At 42.0% G+C, this 18817-nt stretch overlaps 3 protein-coding genes across 3 annotated transcripts in view; all 3 read left to right on the top strand.

Annotated features, from left to right (window-relative positions):
• The first annotated feature begins 364 nt into the window (after nucleotides 1-364).
• Nucleotides 365-9611, top strand: rras (RAS related). The gene is made up of 6 exons (XM_080776837.1): nucleotides 365-1221; nucleotides 1560-1647; nucleotides 2866-2968; nucleotides 3960-4068; nucleotides 5351-5469; nucleotides 7163-9611. The coding sequence occupies exons 1-6, from the start codon at nucleotides 1135-1137 to the stop codon at nucleotides 7248-7250; spliced, it is 594 nt and encodes a 197-aa protein (XP_080632963.1). The 5' UTR covers nucleotides 365-1134; the 3' UTR covers nucleotides 7251-9611.
• Nucleotides 9612-11195: 1584 nt separating this feature from the next.
• Nucleotides 11196-15489, top strand: prrg2 (proline rich Gla (G-carboxyglutamic acid) 2). Its single transcript, XM_080775872.1, has 7 exons — nucleotides 11196-11417; nucleotides 11782-11881; nucleotides 12253-12419; nucleotides 13719-13752; nucleotides 14406-14538; nucleotides 14792-14935; nucleotides 15062-15489. The coding sequence occupies exons 2-7, from the start codon at nucleotides 11797-11799 to the stop codon at nucleotides 15111-15113; spliced, it is 615 nt and encodes a 204-aa protein (XP_080631998.1). The 5' UTR covers nucleotides 11196-11417; nucleotides 11782-11796; the 3' UTR covers nucleotides 15114-15489.
• A 1191-nt stretch (nucleotides 15490-16680) lies between these two features.
• prr12b (proline rich 12b) overlaps nucleotides 16681-18817 on the top strand; it is a 32711-nt gene continuing 30574 nt past the window's right edge. The window contains exon 1 of the mRNA XM_080777093.1: nucleotides 16681-16990. Coding sequence (XP_080633219.1) covers nucleotides 16908-16990 — 83 coding nt within the window. The 5' untranslated portion in view covers nucleotides 16681-16907. The remainder of the gene's footprint in view (nucleotides 16991-18817) is intronic.

Below are 18817 nucleotides of genomic sequence, written 5' to 3'. Positions count from 1 at the left end.
ACTTAAACACTTACCGGTATGTTGGTTTGTTTAGTGTTGAGTGTTGAAACAATGTTGCTAATTGCTTATTGTCTGGGGACAAAATACAAAAGAGATAAAAGAGAGTCCGACTATACAGTATGTGTGTAATGTCCACTATACATCACCAAATAAGGAGGTGGAGGAGGAGCTAAAGCCTATATAATTTGTAGTACGATGGTGTAGCTCGCCAAGAAAACAGATCTATACGCTAAAAACGCGTCGCCATGCGACGCATTGTTAGCTTGTAGATCTATTCTTTTTTTGGCCAGTGACGCCCTAGAGAAGCATGGAGGGGGATGCGTGAGAATTTATTAGAGGAAACGGTAGAGGCCGACACGCCTCTTCTCTCCAACATACGCATGAGATGTCGAGAGGAGAAACCTTTGACTGAGGAGAAGAAAAAAAGTTTGCCTGAGGCGAACAAAAAAAGAAAAGCCACCCATACGAAGAAGTAGACGACGAAAAAGAATATGAGGCGATCGTTCCGAAAAAGCGAGTAAAACCGAAGATAATTTGTTTTCCGTGCACAGTGATACGGCGATCTGTCCAAAAGAAAAGGAAAGATTTGGAGCTGCCGGGGGGTTGGGGGTCGATCGAAGGGAGTTTGTATCCAGAGTCATAAAGTTGGCACCACCAGGGACGAATTTACTTAAGGCGGGTGCGGAAGGCGTTTTTCTCCGGCGCAAGAAACTTGATTGTTAAACAAAGATTGTTATTATTATTAATCCTCCGCGAAAAGAAAAGACTGCCACCACGGTACCAGCGGGACGCGATCCAGATGTGAATGGAAGTGATACAAACTAACGACGAGGAAGTATAACAATTTACAAAGAAACCTACATTGTTGCATACATTGTTGCCATCGGGGAAAATGTTTGGACTGACCGTCGCAGACTGTTTAGACAACAGTACACGCTTAGAACAAAACAAATGAGTAACATGCTTTAGGTTTCTACATACTTCTCTTTTTGGGCCCTATAACTTTCTGGTCTCATTTAATTCAGCATCTCGACGATTTCAAGTGGGTTTTTTTCAGTCTTTTCGGCGTCTTCAGTAAAGGCCACATTTAGATTTCGTTTTTTAACCTATAGTAATACTAGTACTAAAGCCGTTATGTCTGGAGACGAAGAGAGATTCAAACTGGTCGTCGTTGGTGGAGGTGGAGTGGGAAAAAGTGCTCTGACCATCCAGTTTATTCAGGTGAGTGTGACAACTAGGGCATGGTTCACTGCTCATGAAAAAAATAAATAATCTAGTCTTTGTGAATGAAGCAGATTTAGTTAATTTAAATCCAAAGAATTTACTACAAATGGAACCATTTTGTGCACTCTTTGGAGTGTGTGTGAGGGAATTAACATATTAACGTGAGCCTACTTGTGTATAATTATTAGGTTTAGCTCCAGTGTGTGCCTCTGCCTGCCTCAAAATGTTCTCTGAAAGTAACTTGGCCTGCAATTTACAAACCAAGACATTTGCATGTAAATAAGGGCGCACAACGGAATGTTTCTCTCCTAAACCTCTAATCTCTCAACCTTCAGTCCTACTTTGTCTCCGACTATGACCCGACCATCGAGGACTCCTACACCAAAACCTGTACGGTGGACGGGAAGGAGACCCGGTTAGACAGTAAGTATCATAAGGAGTGGGACCATTACAACATGCATTACTCAGAGTGTAGCCTACTGTACTGAGTCATTGGTTTGGCCTGATCGCATTGTCCCATCCCAGTGATCCCATCCCTCCCAAATGCATACACATGATGTGTGACAATATAGGCGGTAGCACTGGCTTTCAAAATCAATCAATCAAAAGTGTTTCTGGCTATTATTTATTTGACCAGATGTTATTGAGTAGGCTAGTACATAACGTTGTTGCACCATGTGGCCGCTCCCTGTATGTGAGGTAAGAGAAGAAGCATGCCAGTTTGCCAGCCCAAAGTACCGGTAGAGAGAGTGTGAGTGTGTGTGTGTGTGTGTGATTCATACCCATGTTATGACTTGCACTTGGCCAATATTGATGCTCTAAGGCTAAGGTGTAGTCGTTTGAGGGGGCCTTAACCTGACAAGCGCCTGGTCTGGGTCACCAAGTTAGTTGCTATTATCTTGTATCATTTCTCATGCCATGTCAGTGTGCATGAATAATGCCCTAATGTGTGGACCCAAATGCTCAAAGCTTGATTCTCTGCTTGAGGTGAGGTCTCAAGCTTAGCCGAACATGTCAACTAAATGTAGAAACAACCAGATTTAAATCTGAAGACCGAAATGCTTTAAAGCTAAATCAAAATCAATACAAACTCATTAGCAGGTCATGTCAGAGTTTTGGTTTTTAGTTTTTGCACTTTGGTTCTGTGTGCAGAACCATCTTAATTAGCACAGCTATTAATGAGATGAGTATGGCCTGATCTGACATCCCAAAAACCTCACAAGTTTTTACTCCCTTTTGATGACTTCTTTTGGTCAACAACTTAAAACATTTGTATTCCCTAATGCCTATTTAATTCCCATTTTATTTCCCCTTTTAATCATGTTTTAAGCCTTTACTGTTTTAATTGTGTGCCACCATTTAATTTAGTTTGTGTACTAGGTGTGCAATTCTCCTATGGCTTGTTGTAATGATCAATTCTTTTTTTCAACAGCTCAGCTCAGACTAATGAACTCAGAACTGAATTATTTTCCATTTGAGCCATTAGATGTATTTTTCATTTACATTTTCTACCATCATCTGGCTGCTTATTGGTAGAGAGGAAGATGAGGGCAGCAGAGGATGTTTACTTAACTGTGTGTGTGTGTGTGTGTGTGTGTTTGTGTGTGTGTGTGTGTGTGTGTGTGTGTGTGTGTGTGTTAGTTTTGGATACAGCAGGTCAGGAGGAGTTTGGGGCTATGAGGGAGCAGTACATGCGATCTGGAGAAGGCTTCTTACTAGTGTTTGCCCTAAACGACAGTGGAAGGTAATGGAAAATGTGTGCATGAATGAATGTTGAAAAGAGTTTGAGTTTGACCAGATGAAGAGCCTTGGCTCGAAACGTTGTCAATAAAAGTTATCTTTTGGAGCATATACGAGTGTGCGGGTTCCCTTCTCTTTTCATAATGTTACTTTTTGAACCCAGCACCTCCACGAAGTGATGTGTGTATTTTTCTATAGTTTCTGCATGAATGAATGTTCCCAATGTCTTCGGTTTCTTTTTTGTTAATGACGTTTACATTTATCTAAAAAGCAATCTTACTTCCGAATTTGACATTGCATGTTAATGGGCTTGAGGTTGAGTGATAGCAGTGTTGGGCTGGGTTACTGTAGAAGGAGGAAGTGAAGTGATGGTGTATGATGTGGTGAAGCTGCGATGAGCTGGCCTCTCATTGCTATTTTCAAAATGGTACTTTTTAGGTGTTAAGTCTTTCCTTTAACACCACACTAGAATTGTGAACGTTATTTTAACTCTGAGAGAGTTACAGTAAATTAACTCCTTTTTAATTTCAAGGTCCCTGATATGTATATAATTAAGCCACAGACCCCTGTTAGATTCCGGTTAGAAGATTTTTTAATTAAATTCTTAGATGGTCCAGAATTCCCTAACAGTCTATACTGTACTGTTATGTGGAACAGTGGAACTCTGGTCAAAATGTTCTGTAATTCATGTATTTCATGCATGTTCTGAAATGATACTTTCTTGTAAATGGAATAATGGTGAAGTTTAACTACCGGTATTTATCATGTAGCTTAGTCCCCAGACCCCCTACATTGAGAACCATGTAGTGCACTGCAAATTATTTTGGGGATACAATGCAAATCAGTAGAGATAGAACCACTCATGACCTGCCAATGTAAAGACATCACTTGATTTGGACTTGATCACACAATAGGAATCATCATAACTCGGTGTAGAACCGCTGTATTCAGTAATGGATACAATATATATGTATCTACCTCTTTCCTCTCAACAGTTACAATGAGATCCACAAGTTCCACACGCAGATTCTGAGGGTGAAGGATCGAGATGATTTCCCCATGGTACTGGTTGGAAACAAAGCAGACTTGGAGCAACAGCGAGTGGTAATGTTGCCCTGATTTTTTTTAAAGAATAATTCTGAAGGCATTTTATTTTTACACAAAAATAGGGCGGCTTAGTCTTGATTTACACATTAGAAAATGGCAGATCTACAAGATCACAGCGCAATGCATCGTGAGCTTGTAGATTGGCTACTTCTGGTGTGTGACACTGGCGTGCAACCATGTATAAATCAGGTTTTAGGAATGAGAGGACAGGTCTCACAGCCAGATCCAAACGCAAGACCATATGTGGATTATGTGGATGAACCACTTGGTCTGGTTCATCATTTCAATTTAATTCGGAAAATACATTTATTTTTCACTTTTTTTTCTTTTTCTTCTGGCAGCTTCATACTGTTTTCCTTGCTGTACTCAAATTTGGCATATTTAGCTGGTAACAGACTCACATGAACATATCACTTTTGCATTTTGGGCATGTCTAAAACCTGTGACTACGTAAAACTGCTCCACACACCCATACGTATCTGTATTTGGCATAAAATAAAGTTAAATAAAATGACTTGGTTGCAGATCATCTGGAATGTTGAAAGACTATTTGTAATAGTGCTGTCACCATTCATGTCATATTTGCAGATTGTATTCATGCTCAAGCACATGAAAAGATGTCTGACAAAGCAAAAAAGAAAATGGGTAATTAAGTCAGTTGCCTTTACCAGCTGGCAGGGGTAATATCTGTGAGTCATGATTATCAACAACCTTAGGCTATGCTATCTACTTATAGCACTTGCATATATTTACACTAACCTTTCTTTCTCCAGATTAAATGTATTGATATGTGAAATTGATGTAGCAGTTAGAGGATAAAGTGAGCATGACGCATGTAGCCCCAGGGCTACACCGGAGACATTAAACCAATTTCTGGACATTATTTCCATAAAGAGAAAATGGTACACTGTACAATCCTCTGTGTGTGTTCACTGTGTTCACTGTGTTCACTCTGAGTGTGTACAAGTGGAACAGGTCCATTTGGTTCCATTTGTATCCACTCGGTTACAAATTGGTAAATTAACACTTCCGAGTGCATCCATAACACTGTCTCTTGCATTATTAACAAATTAAAAATTTAGACAATGTAAATAGGAACTGTCATCTCTGGGTCTTGTGCCTTACGCCACTGTTCACTTCGTGGCCACCTCAAGGAAACTATAGAAATCATGATGAGTTGGAGAATAAACCAAAAGTGCGTGTTCACTAGCAAAGACGCACAGGGTAATAAATAATGGATGCAAGACCTGTAATATGTGTATTCCCTCTGCTGTTCCAGATCTCTAGAGAGGAGGCCCAGGGATTTGCTAGAGAGAATAGAATCCACTACATGGAAGCCTCTGCTAAGAACCGCTACAATGTGGACGAAGCCTTCCTGGAGGTGGTTCGCGCTATAAGGTACTGCCGAGAAATCATTCTGTCAGTTATGACCCAGTTGAATATATCATTGTTCTTTTACGGCGCCGCTTGGCTCTGCAGGCGTCTTGCCATATAAAAGAGTGTGCGTGTGTGTCCGGATCTAATCTCGCCAACTGCTGGGCCGTTCAGCGCCAAATTTCATGTGCAAACTGCAAGTGGCTGTGGGCCTCAGAAGTACATACGCTTAAAAAAAGAAATACTTTTAAAATGGTGCAACCACTTCATTTAGGAGCTTTGTGTGTCTCTGGCTGCCTGGCTGGGTCTGTCCCTGGCTGGCTGGCTGTGTCCGAGCAAGAAAATAGCATGGTTTTCAAAATTAAGTGTCCCCTGGGTGCGTTCCTGGGGGTCTGGATGTTCCGGGGACCCCCTCACGGTAACACAGTAATCTCGACAGTTTCGGACGCGGGGCGGCTCGCCAGAACCGGGCCGGCATCCTGGGCGCGTTCCTGCGGGTCTGGAAGTTCCAGGGATCCCCACACAGAGTTGCACCACAGGCCCCATGAATTCCAAGGTCTTAATTCCAAAAGGAATTAACCCTCAAAGGCTAACTATGTCTAGTAGTGGCAATGTTCTGGAGTGTACTATATACTCTATACTAGTATACACCATAGTCTCAATAGTACTCGATCAATTTTGTCGATGAAATGGAAAAATAACTCAGAGCCATAGAGTAAGACAGTTACGACAACTCTGTTCACTTAATTGGGCCAGTCCAATGGCGCCACTGGACCTTCTACATGGACTTCTATTGGCGAAGAGCATTGCGAAGAGTCACAAAGTCCTGGACTGGAAGTTGGCAGAATGCACTAAACTCAGGCAACAGCCCAGCTTTAATGACCTTAAATCCCTTTATTTTAGATTGTTTTTTAGTAATATTACAACGTAAACATTGCAGAGACTTTAGTTGTCAACTTGTCAATGTACAATACTTTAAAACATGTCATGCACACATGCCTAAAATTGCTTATATTTGCACCGCCTTCATTGAAAACAATGTATTTCAAACTCCAGCTTGTCGCACTCCAGGGATGCATGAACAGCGCTCGAGCGCTGTTTTCTACCCCCTCAATGGCATAACTCTGTATAACTCTATGGCTCTAGAGCTGACTATCATTCATCACCTGGATCTCCATATATGAAGATCACGACACTGACCTCATCAAACTCATGGTTTGACATACTAGATCAGCATATATGGAGCCGGCCAGCAATACATCTATCTGACCTCACTGACACCAGATTAATAGTTAATATTAATAGCTTCTCAACTTATGGCCTACTAAGAAACTCTGTTTCAGCCCTTTAGGGCGAGGGTGCTTCTCGCCCTCCGGGCGTCTTACTGGTTTACTTACTTATGTTTTGACGAAGCTTTGTCAATGCAATGGTACATTTTCACTGCCTTATTTTGTCCACTGTCCAGCGCCATTGCTCTGTTTGAAAAATACATTTTGGTGCAGGTTATATTTTAATTCAAACTGAATTTAAATAATACATTCATTTATAGTTTTATCGATTCTTCTAAATAGCTACAGTAATTGTCCCAGCTCCAATTACAAGTTGTGACACACACAAAACTAATTCCCTCAATTCTCTTCTCTCTTACTCTACCTCCCACCCCCTACCTTCTGGTACTTTCTCTTCATCCCTCGTTATATCACTGTATCGGGAACAGAAAATTTCAGGAGACGGAGAGCCCCCCGATCCCTGCCAACCAGACAAGGAAGCAGAAGAGCAGTGGGTGTCCCTGCACTGTCCTCTAACCAACCCTACTCCGCCATCTCCTCTGCTGTTACCATGGAGACCAAACCCCCCCCCCCCCCTGCTCACTGGGCCCGCTTGTCCACCAGAGTGGGGAGAGAAGAGAGGAATGGGGTGCATGGATAGGAGGGAGTATTGTGTGTGTGCACGCTGGCACTGCTTAGAGAAGGGGGTCCAAGAGAGCTGAGCAAAAAGATGGAGTGTAACATTTTATTCTTTTTAATTCAAATGGTTTCATTCGCACTTTTTTTGCTCAAAGCGTTTTTAAATCATTGTAACCTTTTTTTTATATTTGCGGTCCTGTCATTTCTGTAAAGAGAAAAAGAAAAAAAAGGATGTAAAAGGGAGAGCTCCCGATCAAACTAGACGCAGAGAAAGAGAGTGGCAGAAGGCAACAGCATGCTGAATCAAAGGCCAACGTCACCCAAACACTTGTTTGTTCTGAGTATAGTGGCTTTCATCTTCCGACAGCTGTCAGCCAGCTGCCTTGTTCTGGCCTTTCACAACATGTTTGCCATTGCAGCGGTTCTCAAGTGGACTCGAATTCTGTCTTGAATTCACACCACCATGTAATCAGGAGGATACTGTATGAAATAATGTATTGTATCCTCTAATAGAGGTGTGTGAGACTATTGCATCATCTCGCATACCTTCTTTGAGCTGTGAGGTAGACATCATGACCTAAAAATCCTATAGTCCCTCCAAGGGAAGTCATGGCGTGTGATTGTGCAAAGTGCTGGGCAAGGCTCGTTTGACCACATTAACCCTGGTGTCCCTATATTGGGCATTTCGTAGGTGAAAAATCTATTTTAAATGAAAAATTATCAAAAACGATGCATATCTTAAAGCTCAAAGTGTGTTGTAATGTGACACCTTGTGAGCTAGTAGATGACTACCGGTATTTCTGACCATTTTTAATAGGGCTTAAGTAGTTTTAAAACATTGCAAATTGTTTGGCAATGAGTCAAACTCTGAATTGTGTTTCTGTATGGATTGAATGCATACTAGTGAGAGAAGGGGCTGCACGAGAGACTTGGAGATGAGTGTTCCAAACACTGGTACTTTTATTAAGCAGTGCAGTATTCGTGACCACAAAAGTTCTATTACGTTTGCACACTTTCAGCTATGGACTGGTAGGCAACAGTAGTTTGACACTAAAATTACGTTTTGTTGTTAGTTTGTGGTTCAAGTGGTTTTGACGAGTGTGAGTACACTTGAAGTTGTGCTCTGGTACTTTTATCCCTTTCAGGTATTGGCCTGCTTTTCAAGTTATTGCTTTTCAATGCTGTGCACATCATTTCAGGCACACACTGCCACCAATCGTGCACCGATTGTTAGTATTCACTTTTTTGTCTTTAAGGAATGTGCAAAAACAAGATCGACGTTGAGAGGAAATCATAGGCAAGAACATTACAAAATTTACATTTTATGCAAAGCATTTCCTAGCCTGTATATTCAATGAGTAATGGATCACTTGCTCACTGTTAACTGACATCTATTGTGTTTTTAAAGTGAATATGTAGCACTGTGTTCTCTTGATCAAGGACAATTACATTCTTGCTCCTGTGGACTTATCAGGGATCTGACCATACAGTATAACATAATCAAAGGTTCTATTCCATGTTCATTTCCATTAAATGAAATGTGGCAGGTACATACCATAAAGATGGCATTTTTTCTTTATTTCGTTTTTGTTCACAGTGCAAGATGAACAAACAGTCAATTGCCTTTTGGGGACAGAGGGGGACTAAATTGATGTGCATTGCACTGTAGGATTGATTAGTGGACACTGCTTAACCAGATGAACTGTAACGTCGCTATTCTGGGGAGGCCTGTCGGTGAAAATGGCCATCTACAACCTTGTAGATTGTCTATATTACGTAACGAGATTTGATGTAGTGGTAATTCATTAGGGGGCCCAGGATAGACTCTGGAGTCCAGTCAAAGTGTATACAGGGTTTAAGTGTTTAATAACATCCAAGCACTGGACTGACATCTTTATGCATCTCCTTGCCTCATGTCACACATTTTGCATCTTGTTGACCGCCATATTTCATTTAGAATTTTCAGTATCACTATTTGTGTATTTAAGTGAGTAGTTATTGGATTTATTGATTTATCCTGCTTATGATGAAAAACATTTGAAGGCCTATATCTCCCTTGTTCCCAATGTGGTTACTACAAAAGGAGAAACTATATTTTTACATCCAAAGTAGAATGAAATGAATTCCATATCTGCCTTTTTCAGCGCTTTGGACTGTTTATAGCGATTATTTTCATGACATTTCCATTAGTGTTGAGATTACTCTGTTTTAACCTACAAGAACATTGTTTTGTATTGAAATAAAACCAAAGAACTTTTGTATGTGATAAAATATTATTTACTTTAAGAATTGTGACTTGTGATGTTGGCTTCCTTTCTCACATGGAGCTAAAACTGTACATTTAATTTTAGCAGACTATTATTGAGACTGACTTACAAAGTACACAATCAGAATACACATGAAACCTAGTCAACAAGTGGCTACATGTTTAAGTAAATAGAGCAAAAAAACAATTGAGTGCTACAAAGAAACAAGAATAACCTAGCATCTGTCTAAATAACATGCTATGTCTAATAACATTCTTAGCATTTTTGGTCAAGCAAACACTTTGTATGCCTAGACTAATCAGTTCCGACATGCAAATTCTGCATGGTAGCATCTATCAAACAAAGACGAAACAAGAGGTGATACAAGGAATGATAGGGCATCTATCAAACGGGAAACATTAAGTGATTGATTGATACAAGGAATGCTAGGGGTTGAGCAAGTGATGGTTGTGAGTTTTCAGACGGAGTGTGTGACTGTGTGTGTGTGTGTGTGTGTGTGTGTGTGTGTGTGTGTGTGTGTGTTTAGGGCAGGGGGTTAAAGGGTAATTACTAATTCCACAGCTTGGGAGCCAGGACCATCCCAGACATCTTCCATCTTTCTGGCTTTGTGAGAGTTTCAGCATTTTTGTCATTGTCTGTCAAGCTTCTGGCATTGAATAGAGGTGAGAATAAGTTCCAATATGGACCACATCATGTCATGGTTTCTGGATTTGATGTTTTCTGGCCTACCGGATAGGTTACTGTGTGATTGATTGATTGATTGATTGATTGATTAATTGAATACTTTAATAGTTTGCAAATTGTACAGAGGTTTACAATGATTGTTAAAAGGATAACATAAAAAGCCATAGGCATAGGGGCTTAATTGTTTCCGATGTATGTCGTTGTAGCCTAGTGTGTAGATTCATAGATTGTATCATCATTCCAGTATTATTTTTGTGGTTTTTTATATTGCTGTACTTTTTTGAGTGGTGCAACCACAGGAACAGCAGAAAAGAGTGTTGTCTGCCAATTCCCCCACCCCCACACAGCAACTCTGTCATTTCTTGACCGTTTCGGACGGGGGCGGCTCATCGGAACCGGGCCGGCACCCTGGGCTGGGCGTGTTCCTGTGGGTCTGGAAGTTTCGGGGTCCACTGCACCACTCAATTCACACTGGTGTGATTTTTTTGTAATGTGCAAATAATAGGCATACTAGTTATTTTCAGACCCCCCCCCCCCCCCACACACACACACACACACACACACACACACACACACACACGATTCTTAATTAGTGTTAATGTGTTATTCTTGGTCTTACTAGCTGCACACAGTGCACAGTGGTAAAGGAGGCTGAAAACGACAGCCAAAAAAAGAACACGCACACCATGCAAAGTGCCTACGGCAGTGGCGCACACACACACACACACACACACACACACACACACACACACACACACACATGACACACACACACACACACACACACACACACACACACACACTCACACGGAAACTCCCTCATGTCGATTATGCCTCCGGCAGTCAGGTATGTTGTCAAACAGGTATGTGATGTGACGAAGACTCGGACGGCGTATTTATGGCAAACAAACAGGTTAGCATATGGACGCGAACGCAAATTCTAGCTGCTTGGACCCTGTGAGAAAAGGTTAGAATTTGTGCTAAATTAAATTATAATCTACAAAGATCTACATCTACTTGGAACACAGTCTGAAGACATCAGGAAAGGAATAAAGGAATAACTTGGTAGCCTATTTACTCTCAAGTTTGTTAGCGCTAAGCAAACTCCAATCAGGTAAGTGGGAAGAAACGTTGGAAAACGCCCGGGTTCACTAACCTAGGCCTATGCTTAAATGTAATCGTTTTAAATTAAATGTATACTAATGTGCCTGAACAGGCAGAGCTGATCTCACATAATGTGTTCTTCAGAGGGAGGGTTTATTAATTACATGTAGCCTACTTTTTAAAATAAAATAGATTGGATAGAAAGTTGTTATAACTATTCACCACCAGGTGGTGACTAAACCCCGTGATCTGTGTGTGTCACAGCACAGAAAGGCTTGATCGTGTGTTGTGCAACATATAATTATAAAGGTAGTGAAAATGGGATTTTTTTGTTTAATTAAACTATACCCCCCCATACCCCCTTTCTTTTGCAGTTTTTGCTTATAGTAATGCCAGGTTCAGCAGAGATATGTTTAGCCATGCTATCCTGTCTCCACCTGGCTTGGGCAAGAGTTGTCTACAACCACAATGAAGGTAAACATGACTATTTTTTTTTTTATATTGATGTGTGTGTGTGTGTGTGTGTGTGTGTGTGTGTGTGTGTGTGTGTGTGTGTGTGTGTGTGTGTGTGTGTGTGTGTGTGTGTGTGTGTGCGCGCGCGCGGTGAGATTATTGCCTATTTTCACACACCACCATTAAGGAGAATTAACACCATTAAGGACGAGTGGTTCGAAAAGTTATGATATTATTAAATTATCAGATTAACCGGCTACAGTACATGAACAAGATAAAGTCAGTTATTGGTTTTGCTATGTTTTCAGTTAACCGTCACGGCGTCCAGCTCTACCTGAGTCTATTTCTGTGTGTGTCTCACTTTCTCTTCTCTGTGCTTGTGGTGGTTCCAGTGTTCCTTGGGGATAGGCCAGCTGCATCCTTCCTGTCGCGCTCGCTGCTCTACAATAGCTGGGACTTTGAGCTGGTCAGAGCCGGCAACCTGGAGAGGGAGTGTATAGAAGAGATATGCAGCTATGAAGAGGCCAGGGAGGTGTTTGAGGACGAGACACAGTCACTGGTAAAAGAGACAGTATACAGTAAAAAATGGTTTTAACCCTAGCAATGCGTGTCACATTGTGATGTGCTTTGAGCTTGTAGAATTGTTATTTTGGAAATGTAATTGGGCTTAAAGCTGCTATTCATTTGTATATTTCTTTGTTAAAATACATGTTAATAGCTCTATATTCTGAGCAGTCATTGAGTGTTTGTTCTGTAACGGGAGTCTCCCTGTCTCTCCAGCTCTTTAATAAACAGAAACCGGTTGGGATGCCAATTTAATCCACTCAGGTTAGAGACCTCGTACAGCATACAGGATACACAAGTACAATTTTCAGTGTGGTTTTTACTAAAGAGCTGGAGCAATGGGGAGAAGCCTGTTACTGAACAAACACCTCTGTTTTTACTAACCACCGTTTTGGTATTGAACTTATCACCTAAAACTGGAATATGAAGGCCTTTAGGTGCCTGGGGTGTCCGTACTCCCAGGGTAGCGGGGTAACAGGGTAGCCAGGGGAGTGCTCCATACATACATTCTGGCACCAGTAGGCCTTTGCACATGGAGGGAAAATCTCTTTTGCCAGTTTTCAAGCTGGAATCACCGACCAGGCAAGGGCCAGGGCAGGGGCCTACCCCCGAGTCCCCTGCCCGGTAAAGAATGCCACCTGACGGCCAGGGGGGTGCAGCTCCTCCCCCCTTGAAGTCCCTCTTGACACAGAACCGTTCACTTTTTCGCTCTGACACCTCTGTTTTTCGGCCGTAGCTTGCCCGGTGAGTGACCCATGGGCCCGATATTAGTGTAAAATCCATTCATGTTGTAGAGAGAGAGAGAGAGATAACAATTTCAGCTCTGTATTTTCAGGGGTAAGACGTTCTGACGTTTGATTTAGGGTTCACTTTCAGTGATTTAGGCTTCACTTGATCTTGTTTCAATTGAGCAATCGGATTTCTAAATCTGACTGGTCAGCCATCTCTGATGGTGGTACCTAGCCAAAACTGGTTTCAAAGTCAAATTATTTTCTTACACTACACAGTAAAATCCTCAGTGTTAATTTTGTACAAATGGACCCAGTACACTTTTTGAGTTAAATCAAGGCTCAGGGTTTGACAGTGTAGGCCTACATAAAAAGTGACTCTTGGGCTAGAAGGCTCAATTGAAGCCAGATGCCAGTAGCACATTTTTCACTGAGGAAATAGGCCCATTTTTAGAGTAGGTGTGTGTTGGAGAGGTTGTATGAAGTTCATGCAGAAGTGATTCTTATAAGGTTCCAATTTGAAACAGAGATAGGCCATTAACTCCTCTCTTGCTTCCATTTTCCAGGATATATGGTGGAAGGCATATGTAAACAGTCATGGTAAGAGACTTATCAATCATGGCTACAATAAACATCCTACAAACATGGAAACATATCACAGTCGTCGTTAACCACTTTGTATACATTTTTGGGGAATGTCATAGTCACAAAAACAATTGTACATTTATAACAATTGAATATTGCTTGCTGTACAAAAATGTATGACCCAAATTATGCTGTAATATGATAACATCTCTTTAGTTAAAGCAGTTAAAATATGAAATTCAGGCATACACTATTGACTGAGATCTACAGCTGGAATGTGTCTGGATTAAAAATTAAACATTTACATGCAAATACATTCCAACATCATTCACCATTAAGGGGAGGTATTTTCATATTGCAGCATGTCAGAAAAATGGGATATCAACTGGAGATACATATAGTGAAATGATGTTGGGGGCTCCATCTAATTTTGGTAATGAAGATTTGAGTACAGCCACACCACATATGTTGGCACTAATTAAACAATTTGAAACTGTTTAGCTGACTGACAGGTGTTAGCAGTTAGCATATTAGGGAGGCTAGTCGATTCTTGAGGGAACTGAATATATATTGAATGACTAGATCAGGGGCTCCCAAACTTTTTCTGGATGGAATTACTGAACAGTGCATGGCTGAATGAATACAAGCGAATGCTGCTTCTTCCGTAGAGTCGACGCCAAGAGTGGATGTGTCGGGCCTGGTGGCAGGAATCATAGCTATTCTGGTGTCCGCTGTCATTGCTGCGGTTCTTGGATTATACTGCTACAAAGCCAAGAAAAGTGAGGGAGGAAGATCAGCTAGGTGAGCGTACATTAATTAGGAGTACTGGTAGTGAATGTTTTGTAATGATGCTCAGCACTTCTGTACCTGAGCCTGTCAAATATGATTTAGTCTGCTTACTCTGCTCAGCTGACCAGATCAACATTCCTTACATTTTATGCAGTGTTCAGAATTTGCACTGTATTTCATACATTTATTTGATTGAGTGTATTTGCACTATTATTATTTTCTTCTACTGATTATTATTATCCTGTCGTGGTGTGTCATGGTGCAGTGCTCCAGTGAGACTGGCTATGGACGGGCGTCCAGCCCCAGAATCCATACCCCTCCATCAGATCGCAGCCCCAGGTTTACCCTCATACAATGAGGCTGTGAACCGCAGTGGAGTGCATGACGCACCTCCACCCCCTTACTCTGGGTACGTACTGTGTGTCATGTATGTGCATACATGGTGTACTGGAGAGACTGATTACAATTCCTGTGGGAATATCCTAACACTCTTGAGGCTCAAAGCTCACTAAACTTTCTCTTTCTTCTGCCACAGGGGGGCACCATCGGAGCCTCCTGATCCTGCTGATCCTGCTGAAGAGGAATGATAAGTGCTGGAGTGTTTTTTTTTTAATGTTGCATTGGTATTGACAATTTTACTGAAGTTTTGTTTTTAGAATATGAAGTGATTTTAGAATATTTATAAGTAAGATTTTGTGACAAAATCCTAATTAGATGATTTTATCTGGTACAGTGGTACCATCCTCGACCGGAGACTTCTGATGTGATATTTTTATTCAGGGATGATATAGCCCAACTGTGGAGCTGTATGGAAGAAATTCTTTGACACTTTGGAAATTCATATGTAACCATCAACTGATAACAATATAAACATACACATGTATGTAATGTATGCTTCCTTTCAATGGGATTCATGTTTATGTTAACATTTCATGTTGAATTCTCAAATTAAAGACTTGGTTCACTGAATTAACAAATGATTCTTTCATAGTCCAAAACTCATAAACTTAAATAAAAAGTGTGTGTGTGTGTGTGTGTGTGTGTGTGTGTGTGTGTGTGTGTGCGCGCGCGCGCGCGCGCAGGGGAGGGTAATATTTAATGCATGCATACAGATGTTTTTCATAAGTGAGCTATTACTCATGACAAGGGCTACTAACATAAGTCATAAGCATGTTTGTTTCTCTTTTGAATTGGTCGATGGTTACATTTCCACTGTATTTGTATGTATATAATGCCTCCTGTAGGCTACGCCAGACTAGAAGACTGATCCGCACTATGCATTGCCATGACAAATTGTGTGTGCGTGTGTTTGACATGAAGAGTGGGAGTAGCAGACAGACTGTGTGTGTGTGTGTGTGTGTGTGTGTGTGCGCGTGCGTGTGTCCGAGGGGAGGGCGAGGGAGAGGGAGTGCGAACGAACGAACGCGCGAGCCAGCCAGCCTAGTCATTCGCTCTTAAAAATGGCGTCTTGTGAACAAAATGACCGAAAATAGCTCTAGTAGGGCCTCCGCGGTGAGAGGCTCACATCAGGACTGCTGCTGCACATCGACCGCTGACCGCATTCCCTTGTCTCTGATCCGCTCATTATGCCCCACAACAGGATATATAGCAATAAATACACTGCCAATTACACTATTAGTCATTATATTAATATATTATAGTACTATATATTTTTTAATTAAAATTAAAATAGTTGTCAGTAAATAGAATATGGATACATATATTAACCCAGCTTTTTAGATTTTAGCCTTTCTTCTGTCAATAACTGCAAGCATGTATCAAATGTAATCAAATTGGTCTATTTGGTTACATTTTGTACATTCTCCGTTAAATTGTGTCAAATGCAGGGGCTGTGCTATGGCGTTGAATGCTCGCTGGAATGTGTGTTAGCATCTAATATATTTGATCCCGCAGACTGCTTTACTTCTCCACCATCAGCTGAACCAGAGCCTCTGCCTAGGAAGACAATAGACATTGAAATATATAGGGGGCTGAGGGAGGTGGGAGGTGGAGAGGGAGGGGAGAGGGGTGGAGAGGAAGAAACCGGATTTTTGTGGTGGTGGTGGTTGGTGTGACCCCCTCCCTATCCACCCCTCCTCTCTCTGTATCCTCCATCTCCCCCTCCTCCTCCCGCCCTCCCCTCCATTCCTCTCCCCCTCCTCCGCGCTGGTCCCAGTCTTGAGGACTTCATGCTCGTGAAACGGGAGAAATAAACAGAACCCAGATAGAGGAGAGGAGAGAGGGAGAAGGAAAAAAGAGAGAGACAGAGAGGGAGTGATAGCGTGCGGAGAGAACCCAAGACGTATCCTCCTCCCTCCCCTCCCCCTCTCACTATCTCTCCATCTTCATCCCCCTCTCTCTTATAGTCTGTTTCTTTTTTAATGGATAGAAATTATCCCGGTACAGGATTCGGTGATTTGGGCGCTGGAACGGGATGGAGTTACGAGAGATCGGCGAAAGCAAGGTAAGCAATTAAGGCAGTCCCTATTTATACCCAGTCGTACGGAGGTGTCGCGTGCCAAAACGCAACAGATCTACAAGCTCTCGTTGTCTTGTAGATCTGTTCTTTTCGGCTAGCGACACAGTGAGCTCTGGTAGCCATGCATGTGCAGCTGTGGTCTGCATAACTGGATGCATAGACTCGCTACTGTATACAATATGCTTTGCTCTAACAATGCCCATGCCGATAATAAGGCAATGCAATCCACGCTCCCCGTCTATCTCTCTCTGCATTCGCGCAGTAGAAGGTTATGAATCAGAGCTAGGGCTAGGGTTAACATTGTTTGCAAGCTCAGCCAGGTGTAGCCTATAAGCCATCCATATTGTCATTAGCAGGGAAGAGGGAAGGGGGTGTCTCTCTCTCTCTGGAACATGCGAGGAGGAATGCGATCGCATGGATAGGCTACTGAAGAGAAGAGATAGACCGAGACACAAGAAGGAGAGACTAGAGGGGCGAAAATAAGAAGAGGGGGGATGGGTTTTAGTGGGTGCCCCTATTGAGCTGTATATATATGATCAAGAAAAAAATATTGCACACTGGGAGAAATTCCTCTATGGTCGCTCTCTCTCCCTCTCTCTCTCCACCTTTTGTCTGCCTCAGTCTGTGCTGTGTGATCGTTGCTTGCAGCAGAGCAGAAGGTTGTGCTGTTGGTAGAGCTGCTTCCTAATTACCTCCACAAATCAAATACATTTTTGGCGATGCGATGCACAGAGGACCTACTGCACTATATTGTATAGATCAGCAGCAGCCTGGCTTTATTATGAGGGAAACATACTGACCATGTATTGCGTTTTTTCCCTTGAATTATGTTTTGGTGCATTCGATTTCTTTGTCAACATAAAGGAAAACAAATGGCAATTTAACAAGACGCGTGTTAACATGACGTAGTTTTCGAAATGTTTGTTATATGTATTATTTCTACGAATAATTTAGTCAATTCATAAAATCAAATACAAACAATAGTGGACATTGTCCACAGACTACATTTAGATAAATCACACACACAACACAACATAATGCAGACAGAAAAGCAGCAGTTTGCACGACTTGAATGATGAACGGGTTGTTGCTGCTGTGTGTGGATCAATGGATGTGATCAGCCCTCCGTTACCTCAGTTAACATGACGATGGCACTTAGTGACACGTGTGAGTGTGACCGAGGAACACCTCGGTGTCACCACGAACAACAACACGAACACGCACGCGCGCGCACACACAGACACACAGCTGTAGTGTACAACACTATTACACTACACGAAGCACAAGCTGTCGCTTGTCGACAAATACCAGATTTACAAGCGACGCGTTGATATAGCTTGCAGATCTGTTCTTGTCGACAGGCGACACTGTCGTACCGCCGACCTTATCGCCTGACAGCTCTGTGATATTGACATAGTTGATGATAGGCTGCCCCCCGTTTCATTCACTGTTAGCATTAGCTAGCCTAACCCTAGCCAACGGCTGGCAGTGTTTTTGTATTATTTATTTTAAACCTCATGTGATTCAGCAGCAGCACATTGACTTGCAGTAGACTTCACTACTTCAGTTATGGTCACCGCGAACTGACTTATTTAAAATGTGTATTATAGTGTAGTGTTAGTAGTGCTAAACATGACATCAAACAGGCTAATTAGCTAGAGGGGAGGACCTTAGCCTTAGCGTAAATGCTAAACGTGCAACTTAGCATACAGCTATAACACGACTCGAGTCCTGCTAGCCACTTGTGTGTGTGTGTGTGTGTGTGTGTGTGTGTGTGTGTGTGTTGCAGTGCGGAGCGCGCGCCGCGCGGGC

Source organism: Protomyctophum bolini (assembly GCF_963924005.1).
Source record: "Protomyctophum bolini genome assembly, chromosome: 11".
Lineage (NCBI taxonomy): Eukaryota > Metazoa > Chordata > Actinopteri > Myctophiformes > Myctophidae > Protomyctophum > Protomyctophum bolini.
The sequence above is the reverse complement of the archived record's forward strand: the minus strand, read 5'-3'. Positions and strand labels throughout refer to the sequence as shown.

Excerpts from the sequence above, each read along its gene's own strand:
- prrg2 (XM_080775872.1), top strand. The coding sequence starts at position 11,797 with ATGCCAGGTTCAGCAGAGATATGTTTAGCCATGCTATCCTGTCTCCAC. Across the intron at positions 12,420-13,718 it reads AGGACGAGACACAGTCACTG|GATATATGGTGGAAGGCATA; the intron begins GTAAAAGAGACA and ends TCCATTTTCCAG. Across the intron at positions 14,936-15,061 it reads CCTCCACCCCCTTACTCTGG|GGGGGCACCATCGGAGCCTC; the intron begins GTACGTACTGTG and ends CTTCTGCCACAG.
- rras (XM_080776837.1), top strand. The coding sequence starts at position 1,135 with ATGTCTGGAGACGAAGAGAGATTCAAACTGGTCGTCGTTGGTGGAGGT. Across the intron at positions 1,648-2,865 it reads GAAGGAGACCCGGTTAGACA|TTTTGGATACAGCAGGTCAG; the intron begins GTAAGTATCATA and ends TGTGTGTGTTAG. Across the intron at positions 2,969-3,959 it reads GCCCTAAACGACAGTGGAAG|TTACAATGAGATCCACAAGT; the intron begins GTAATGGAAAAT and ends TCCTCTCAACAG.